Source organism: Lolium perenne, chromosome 3 (genome assembly GCF_019359855.2).
Source record: "Lolium perenne isolate Kyuss_39 chromosome 3, Kyuss_2.0, whole genome shotgun sequence".
NCBI classification, from domain to species: domain Eukaryota; kingdom Viridiplantae; phylum Streptophyta; class Magnoliopsida; order Poales; family Poaceae; genus Lolium; species Lolium perenne.
In genome coordinates, this window is record NC_067246.2 from 244,189,145 (window position 1) to 244,198,424 (window position 9,280).

General features: G+C 43.3%; 2 protein-coding genes across 4 annotated transcripts; one reads left to right on the forward strand and one right to left on the reverse strand.

The window, feature by feature from the left end:
- Window positions 1-510: 510 nt before the first annotated feature.
- Window positions 511-3,319, reverse strand: LOC127343753 (uncharacterized). Of its 3 annotated transcripts, none has more exons than XM_051369935.1 (7): window positions 3,114-3,318; window positions 2,632-2,816; window positions 1,963-2,144; window positions 1,537-1,686; window positions 1,044-1,141; window positions 872-953; window positions 511-782 (listed from the first exon to the last, which is right to left on the reverse strand). In XM_051369935.1, the coding sequence occupies exons 4-7, from the start codon at window positions 1,652-1,654 to the stop codon at window positions 739-741; spliced, it is 342 nt and encodes a 113-aa protein (XP_051225895.1). In that variant the 5' UTR covers window positions 1,655-1,686; window positions 1,963-2,144; window positions 2,632-2,816; window positions 3,114-3,318; the 3' UTR covers window positions 511-738. The 3 variants fall into 3 exon arrangements, with proteins under 3 accessions (XP_051225895.1, XP_051225894.1, XP_051225896.1); XM_051369934.1 differs by having other exon boundaries at window positions 1,963-2,147; XM_051369936.1 differs by lacking the exons at window positions 1,963-2,144; window positions 2,632-2,816 and having other exon boundaries at window positions 3,114-3,319.
- A 982-nt stretch (window positions 3,320-4,301) lies between these two features.
- LOC127343752 (anthocyanidin 5,3-O-glucosyltransferase) lies at window positions 4,302-5,894 on the forward strand. Its single transcript, XM_051369933.2, has one exon. The coding sequence runs from the start codon at window positions 4,373-4,375 to the stop codon at window positions 5,786-5,788; it is 1,416 nt and encodes a 471-aa protein (XP_051225893.1). The 5' UTR covers window positions 4,302-4,372; the 3' UTR covers window positions 5,789-5,894.
- The last annotated feature ends 3,386 nt before the right edge of the window (window positions 5,895-9,280 follow it).

Genomic DNA, 9,280 nt, shown 5'->3' on the forward strand with positions numbered 1-9,280 from the left:
ATGACACTTTGACTGAAAGTTTGAGCAACCATTTGTGTTGTACTCAATTTGGTATCGATAGATTCGTGTTGATAAACACTTTCAATGTTACATATTTCATATCAACTAATCACCGTTTACCTGGACAAATTATTGGACAAAAAATTGGTCGGAACATCGGATGGTGGTCGCTCTTCCTGCCCGAGGAGAAAGACATCTCAGCTCATGGTTGCCTAGTTTTTGTAGCACTTGAGCGGGAGAGTACAGTATGAGCTACCTGCCAGCTACCGCAGCTACGCTCGACCCAGATCCCGTCAAGTCACAAGCTAGCTAGTAGCTTTACTTCGTTTTCCTTCTCATGAGCTAGCTTGATCACGTACGTGTATATCCAGGTCGATCTCATGGCCAATTCATGCTCAGCCATCTACTCTACTCTAATCGATTCTGGCCCTTTCGGAGAAACGTAGTTAATTACTAGTAAGACTCACATGAAAATTCAGCACAAACTACCCTATTTTTTGGACAATCAGATCACAATTGAAACAATAATTAATACAAGTGCTACAATACAACAAAACTGCATCACACGGTCCAACCAAACAGACTACAGCTACACAATTACAATGGTCAAGAGCATTACAAGAACGACCCATCTGGAACATTCCAGAGTTGGGAGTGACAATAATCAATTGACCCATCTCGAACATTCCAGAGTTGGGAACGACCCATCTGGAACATTCTCAAACAAGAGTTCAGCTTTCACTTCTTGATTTGCCACCCTCCAGTTTCCCTGCCAAGCAACACTAGTACACACGCAGATTAGAAAACTATAAACGCAGATTAGAAAAACAAAAAGAGCTGGTCCGAACTAGTGCAGAGGCAAAACAAGTACCTTCTGGAATGGCATTGCTTACATCACCACGCCTTTGCTTCTGGGACGCGGTGCTGCTCACCTCAACCAAATGATCTCCAATCTACCAGAGAAAGTCAACACGTTTTGAGCTTCCACAGTTTATCCCGGTCCAGTGATAAGCAACTCAAACACACATGTGCATTCAACTCACCCAAAGTAACAACTGATGCACTTGAGCATCCTCCAGGTACTCAATCAGAAACTGCAGGATTTGTTGGTGTACCCAAAAATGTATTCTCGCCATGGATACTGCACAAGATAGGTCCATTAAGTCAGCACATGCACTAAATAAAGAATAGCAGAAAACTAAACCTAGCAAATGTAAGGAATTTGTATAATCTTTATACTATTGGAACAAAACAAAAAAGATATCCTCAACTTTTGATCTATACTATGATAATCCATAGACAAGATCAATCAAGATTAAGAAACAGAGCAAACAACACTCCCACTCCAGTATTAAGACAGAGCTAGCAAACTGAACTAGCACCGAATCAACTAAACCACCAATAGCGCATTCCAGTACCAGAAAAGCACCAGAAACTCCTCAAAACAGCAACGCCTTGATGGCAGGACACAGGGCATCAACTCGATGGATTTAACAACAAGCCACGGCATTATGCAAGGGGAGCCTGTACAATCACCTGTGAAAACCTGGCACTTGAGAGACGCATGGTTGCAGACTATCTGCCCGTTGTCGACGCCACCAGCATAACAGCAAGAACACGTGATTGCTGCATTCAGATTCAGCACGATTTCCATGGTGAGGTGCTCAACAGCTGCTTCTAGATTCCCTGACAAGACCAAAAATACATGCAGATTAGAAAACAAATAGGGCTTTGAGCAAGGGAAATCAAGCGCAAAAAATCAATATACATGCAGGCATCAAAAGTAAGCTCACACTAATGGAAAATTATATTAGGGATCAAACATCAAACTCCAATGGTTACTACTTTTAATCTTCGGAATAGTGAAAAGCAAAAGTTTCAGTGCAAGTGAATGCACTACAATGGTGTACATGTATGTAACACTATTGTGTAGCACAACAAAGGGAGAAAACATGCACATACAGTGGCATATCAAGCTCTATGTGGATGTGGCCACCGTGCCTCATCCTACTGGTTCTCCCACTTTGCGCCCTTCAGCTCCTCCTCCCTCGTCCGCCCTCCATCACGCAAGGTTTCACGGAGGTGTTGGCATTGGCATGACCAATGGCAACAGCAGGTTTTCTTCAGGATAATGAGCACAGATGCTGCTGCATAAAAAGAGAACATCAGCTAGAGAGAAAGGAGCAGATGCCTGTACAGGGAACATTTCAGTACAGTAGCTACCTTTGCACCTGTATCAATCTAGAACACATAAAAAACGAAGTGAAGCATTGCCCCTAATTAGCACATGCTCAGATTTACTAGAAACTTTCATCTACGATAAAAATGTAAACCAAGCAAGCAGGCAAATTAGGAGAAGCGCACAGGCTCATCTTGACCAGCAAAAGCAGGTTGAAACACTCAAAAGATGATGCCAGTAGTTTCATCCAGTTACTAGTCACATAGATGTGCTACAAATGTTTCATCCATTTATTTACTACTCAACTAAACCACCCACAGCACATTCCAGTGCCAGAAAAGAACCAGAAACTCCTAAAAGAGCAACGCCTTGATGGCAGGACACGGGCCATCAACTCAATGGCTTTAACAACAAGCCACGGCATGATGCAAAGGGGTAGCCTGAGGAATCACCTGCAAAAACCTGGCGCTTGTGAGACGCCAGGGTTGCAGCCTATCTGCCCGTTGTCGGCGCCAACAGGATAACAGCAAGAACACAACGATTCGCTGATGATACAAATTAAGCACTTGAGAGACTGCTGCGTTCAAATTAAGCAGGATTTCCATGGTGAGGTGCTCAACAGCTGCTTCGAGATTCCCTGACAAGACCAGAAATACACCACGATTAGAAAACAAAGTAGGGCTTTGAGCATGGGAAATCAATTCGCAAATAATCAGTAGTGCCAAAGCAACAATATAGATGCAGGCATCAAAAGTAAGCTCACACTAATGGAAAATCATATTAGGGATCAAACATCAAACTCCACTGCTTCCTACTCTTCAATCTTTGGAATAGAGAAAAGCATAAGTTTCAGTGCAAGTGAATGCACTACAATGGTGTACATGTATATCAACACTATTGTGTAGCGCAACAAAGGGAGAAAACATGCACGTACAGTGGCATATCAAGCTCTGCGTGGATGTGGCCACCGTGCCTCATCCTACTGGTTCCCCCACTTTGCGCCCTTCAGCTTCTCCTCCCTCATCCGCCCTCCAATCACGCAAGGTTTCACGGAGGTGTTGGTATTGGCAAGACCAATGGCAACAGCAGGTTTTCTTCAGGATAATGAGCACAGATGCTGCTGCACAAAAAGAGAACGATCAGGTAGTGCTGCTAGCGACATAGGAGTAGATGGCATTTTATGTTTCTGTACAGGGGACATTTCAGTACAGTAGCACCTGTATCAATCATCTGAAACTATCCTAGAGCACATAAAAAACGAACTGAACCATTGCCCCCAAATTACTGGGATCTTTACTAGAAAATTTCATCTATGATAAAAATGGAAACCAAGCAAGCAGGCAAATTAGCAGAAGCGCGCAGGCTCATCTTGACCAGCAAAAGTAGGTTGAACCACTCAAAAGAGAATGCCGGTAGTTTCATCCATTTACTACTCAAATCGAGGTGGTACAGATGTTTGTAAAAAAGAAATCAGATTGTAAGCATGAGAGAAATGTAGCTAGACACGGCTAGTTAATAAATGGAGCTACACACACAAAAAGAAAGCAGTCAACTAGTAATCAGAGAGCAGCCTAAACAAAATCTGCGTAGATGGAAACTCGTAAGCATGAACAGACAATCAAGTAGAGAACATATTATTTGGAAATGTGGCTTCGTTAGGGTTTGGGTGGAAATTGCTGCGGGGTGGGTGGGTCTTATTATTTGGGTTTGTTTAGTTTAGTTTTGGCTGAATGAGGAGCGGGTCGACAATTCCAACCCCGGGGGCGCGACGCACCTACAGTAGGACCTTGTGGTGATCGAGGATTTAATTTGTTTGGTCCCCGTCCCCTCCCTGGTTCAGTGCAAGCCGGAGGGAGAAATAAACGCATGGACCAACTGGTTGGCAATGCCAACTTGTTTCATACACGAATCACTGTATGTACTAGTATATTAGAACTACACGCTCCTCCCACACGTGTCAAGTTCAGAGCTGACTACGAAAGCTATCCAATTACGTGTCAAACATTGTGTGCCACGACACTGTTGATTTGCCCATTCCCTTCTGGATCGAACACGAAAGCTTCCATGCTTTATATGCGTGTCTACAACGTGGCCAGGATGCATTCGTAGCTCGATCGTATCTGTTCTACTATTCCACATTTCGATTCCCCTGGGAGCAGGCTCCCACGCACGTCAACCAAGACAAAGAAGAGCATGGCCGTTATGATGCACAAGACGGTGGTGCTCTATCCGTCGCTGGGCGTAGGCCATCTCAACCCCATGGTGGAGCTGGCCAAGCTCTTCCTCCAACGCGGCCACGCCGTCATCATCGCCGTCGTGAACCCGCCCGACAAGGACGCTGTGTCCGCCGACGCGGTAGCCCGCCTCACCGCCGCCAACCCAGCCATCACGTTCCGCCTCCTCCCCGCGCCGTCTTCTTCCGACGAGGAGGAGCATTTCTCCAGCCCGATCCTGCAGACCATCGACGTGCTTCGCCGCGCCAACGCCGAGCTACGGGAGCTCCTCCGCGCGCTCCCCGCCGTCGACGCCCTCGTGGTCGACATGTTTTGCGTCGACGCGCTCGACGTCGCCGCCGACCTCGCCATCCCAGCCTACTTCCTCTACGCGTCCGCGGTCGGCGACCTCGCCGTCATGTTCCACCTCCCGTACTACTACCCCGCCGCTCCTTCGTCCTTCAAGGACATGGGCACGACCCCGCTCCACTTCCCCGGCGTGCCGCCCATCCGTGCGTTGGACATGTCCACCACGATGCTGGACCGGGAGAGCGACATCGCCAAGGAACGGCTGCGCCAGTACACGCGGATGCCCGAAGCGCGAGGCTTCCTCGCCAACAGCTTCGATTGGCTGGAGTCGAGGGCTCTCGAAGCACTCAGGCACGACGTCTGCACCCCTGGCCGCTCGACGCCGCCAGTCTACTGCATTGGCCCGCTGGTCCTTCCTGCACAAACGTCCGGTGAGAGACACCCGTGCCTACAGTGGCTTGACGCGCAGCCGGAGCGGAGTGTGGTATTCCTCTGCTTCGGCAGCTTGGGCACCTTCTCCGCCGCGCAGCTAGGAGAGGTGGCTCGTGGGTTAGAAAAATCTGGCCACAGGTTCTTGTGGGTGGTGCGCAACCCACCGGAGCACAAGGACGGGTCCGTCTTGGAAGCGTCGCTTCCAGAAGGTTTCTTAGAGAAGACGGCCGATAGAGGGTTCGTCGTGAAGAACTGGGCGCCACAAGCCGAGGTGTTGCAACACGGAGCTGTCGGTGCGTTCGTGACACACTGTGGGTGGAACTCTGTGCTCGAGGGGATCGTCTCTGGTGTGCCGATGATCTGCTGGCCATTGTACGCGGAGCAGAGGATGAACAAGGTGCATGTGGTGGAGGAGATGAAAGTCGGGGTGGCGATGGAGGGCTACGAGAAAGAAATTGTGAAGGCAGAGGAGGTGGAGGGGAAGGTGAGGCTGGTGATGGCGTCTGAGGAAGGGAACATGCTCAGAAAAAGGCTCTCAACGGTCAAGAACATGGCCGCGGACGCCCTGAAGGAAGGCGGGTCATCTGACGTTGCTTTTGAAAATTTCTTGAGGGATTTGGAGAAATGCAGTTCTGAGTTTAAGAAGTCAATGTAACCTTAAATGGTGGCGAGATACTCCACCCGAATAGTCACTTTTTTTTTGTAAAGTTTATCAAATATCAAGTAATCATGTGCAACTTTTTTACATTTTAAAATAGGGACCGTCTAACCCTCATCTATTATATACTAAAAGCAAAATAAGGGTGTTTTTCGAGGCACCAGGTTAATCCACATATGCTAAAATATTATAAACCTTTGATTTTAATCTTAACGTCTAAGATTAAAAAATTAGAAGTGTTACGCGCAACAATATGCGTGTACAAAAGTAAACTTATGACACGTCACATACCTCAAAGAAAATAAATAAGAGGCAGTTGCAGAAAAATTGCCTACCCAAATCGTCGACATGGATAGGGATTCAGTGACATTCAAACACCATGGCACAACGTGCCATGATCTCTCATCCACCCTACACCCTTCATCTAACGGCTGCAATCAACCGATCTGAAAATTTTGCCAAATTTGTTTTTTTTGCTACGCCCAAAATACAAAGTATTTTTGATTGAAATTTTCCGTAATTACAACATGATTCGTTGGCAACATGTAAATTTTTTATTTTGAATTTTTTGATGATTTTCAAAAACAATTTTAAAAATCATCAAAAAATTCAAAATAAAAAATTTACATGTTGCCAACGAATCATTTTGTAATTACGGAAAATTTCAATCAAAAATACTTTGTATTTTGGGCGCAGCAAAAAAAAACAAATTTGGTAAAATTTTCAGATCGGTTGATTGCAGCCGTTAGATAAAGAGTGTAGGGTGGATGGGAGGTCATGGCACAACGTGCCATGGTGTTTGAATGTCACTGAATCCCTGTCCCCAAATCGTAGATATAACTTCCCTCCTTACCTGACTATACTCGGATCAAAGAAAAAAAGAATAGAGGCCGTCTCCAAAAATAAATGCCCTCAGATGTACTTAAGTTTGCGCAAGCATATACCCGTTTAAGGTAGAGATACTGCTAGATCTTTTAATCTGCCACGAATTTGTGGAAAGCGAGAGCGTTCAAATAGCCTTATTGATTTTTTCCCTAAATATATGTACACTTCCGTTATTGCCGAACATGGAAGACGTGCACCATCAGCACGAGAAAAAGAAAACGTGCACCAGCCCCGCACATGACGTTATTACCATTTTTTCTCTCTTCTGAATCGGCGTCACATATGACTCTAACCCATCCGCTCCATCGTAAAAAAAATAAGGAAATATGTACGTGAAGATTAAAAATACAATACATATACGAATCTTTCTAATTCAGCTAACTACGTATATCAATTTTACTTATCAAGAATATTAAAACTGGCTATTTAAGAAACAACAATGCATATTGTCTAGGATCAATCCGGCTACTAGACAAACTCTCTCCGTCCGCAAATAAGTGTACCTTTATAACCTCATATAAGGACAAAAAAAAAATTGACCAAAATTATTGACAAACAAGCAGCATTTAGAACACTGAATTGGTATCCTTGAATTCATGTTAAAATGTAGGTTCATAACATATACACTACTCTTTTCTTTAAAATCTGCCAATAAGTGAACATTTAGCATTTGTCATATATAAGTAAAAAAAAATAAACTTTTTTTTGATAAAAAAGCAGCATTTGTGACACAATATAATATGCCAACGACTCTGGCCATCCGATAGAGAATGATATCAATGTCCTATTGCCGCTCCTAGATTCTTCAAATTACCTACCTGGCTACCTCTATGCGACATCAATTTGTCTTCTCTATCTTTCGATCATGCATGAAAATCAAAGAACAATTTCGACGTGCTTTTGCAGTCCAGCTGGTGATAGATGCATGAACCAAGTCTCTACTTCAGTGATAGGATCGTTGCTCCTTTAGGTAGATGCTGCATATAATGTGTTAAATTACACAGGCAGTATGCCAATTCAGCGGTAGTAGGGCCGAGGATATATCCGGACATGTGTTTGCAATAATCATAATTAGCGAGTAGCTGACCACGGATGCATGCATACACAGGACTAAACGTGAATGAGCGGAACTCTCCATTGGTACGACAAAACAAGGGATGTGTACTCATCAACTATACGCACATGACATTGATTTTGTTGCATTCGGCTATTAATTGATCAAGGATATGCTATTCAGTTTTACTAACCAACCATTGCTTGAGACTTGCATAAATCTTAATTAAGTATATATGTTATCAATCCATCTGCATGGGATTATAAATCCACAATTATTCTAAAAAAAACATGATCATCAAGTCAGTCGTACGTGACAAAAATATGAAGAATATACATAGAGCAAGGCTTTGCACGTTGATTATGGAAGAGTTGGATGCATGGAACTGTCTCGAGCGCTAATTCCAAAGGTCGATGAGGGACACTATTCGGTCCATGTTTGTTAATCCAAAGGAGATGGTAAGTATCATGTAGGTTTCAATTTTCTAAAACAAATTGAAGAAATTTATTTAACAACAAAATATATAAAATGTGTGAAAAGGTAAAAAGGGAGAATTTTAAATCTCATAATCAACGTTAGGAATTGCACACATGCCCTTTGTTGTTGGATCCAAATTTTAAAAGTCATATAAAAAATTCTACTCATATGCTATGGCCATATAACCGTATTTTTCTAATGATATACCGTAGATATGTGTAAAAATAAACTTATTTCTCAAGCACATAAAGACCATGCCCTCGCATTTGAGAGGGCCACTGTGCTAGTTTAGCTGAAAATGCAATTCACCGTAAGTCACACCATTTTCCATTTTCCCTATAGTAGAGTTTATTCCTTTCAATCCTCATTCCTGTTTCAGTTACCATTCTGCTTCAGTTACCATTCTGCTTCAGTTACCATTCTGATCAGTTCCGACGTGACAAAAAAATCATTATGTTCATTACAATTGAGTCGGGTTTTCCCCCAGTTTTTTAATACACGACTAAACCCAGTTTCAAAATAAATTGTGTCTCCTTCTGTGCTTTTCTAATGAAAACAGTAACTAAATTGGCCCGTTATTGCCAGATCTAGCTATTCTTTGGGCATTACACACAATTTGCAAAATATGGACCTTCTTTCTCTTGGCATGTTCTGTATCTACATCCATGCCGTCATTCTTTCTTCTTCCTCCTGACGCAACATGGAGGCGAGAAGAGATACTCCATCCACATAGTTACTTTTTGTAAAGTTTGCCAAATATCAAGTCATAATTTGCAGACCATTTACATTTTATAAACAAATCGGTGGCAGGAGCATTTGCTTATCAACAGAGCTTGCTAGACACCAATATAGTTTGGGAACATGCCGCCCAAAGTTTGATTAAATATTTAAATAAAATATTATCATTAACAATACAAAATCTATAGTATTAGAATCCCCATACACTATTTTCTCATATAATATGCATTTAGTTTTAAGTTGTACTTAGTTTTTTCTGAACTCTAAACTTTTTCCTCACTTTTGCCCTTGCGCTTGTCTAAAATTCTCATAAAGAGCTCGAACGGTAGTACAAG

What these genes read in the sequence shown, in the direction of transcription:
- LOC127343753 (XM_051369936.1), bottom strand. Translation starts at nt 1,654, where the DNA reads ATGGAAATCGTGCTGAATCTGAATGCAGCAATCACGTGTTCTTGCTGT. An exon ending in CAAGTGCCAGGTTTTCACAG is followed by an intron (nt 1,142 to 1,536) that starts GTGATTGTACAG and finishes TATCTTGTGCAG; the next exon opens with TATCCATGGCGAGAATACAT. An exon ending in TGCATCAGTTGTTACTTTGG is followed by an intron (nt 954 to 1,043) that starts GTGAGTTGAATG and finishes TTTCTCTGGTAG; the next exon opens with ATTGGAGATCATTTGGTTGA.
- LOC127343752 (XM_051369933.2), top strand. Translation starts at nt 4,373, where the DNA reads ATGGCCGTTATGATGCACAAGACGGTGGTGCTCTATCCGTCGCTGGGC.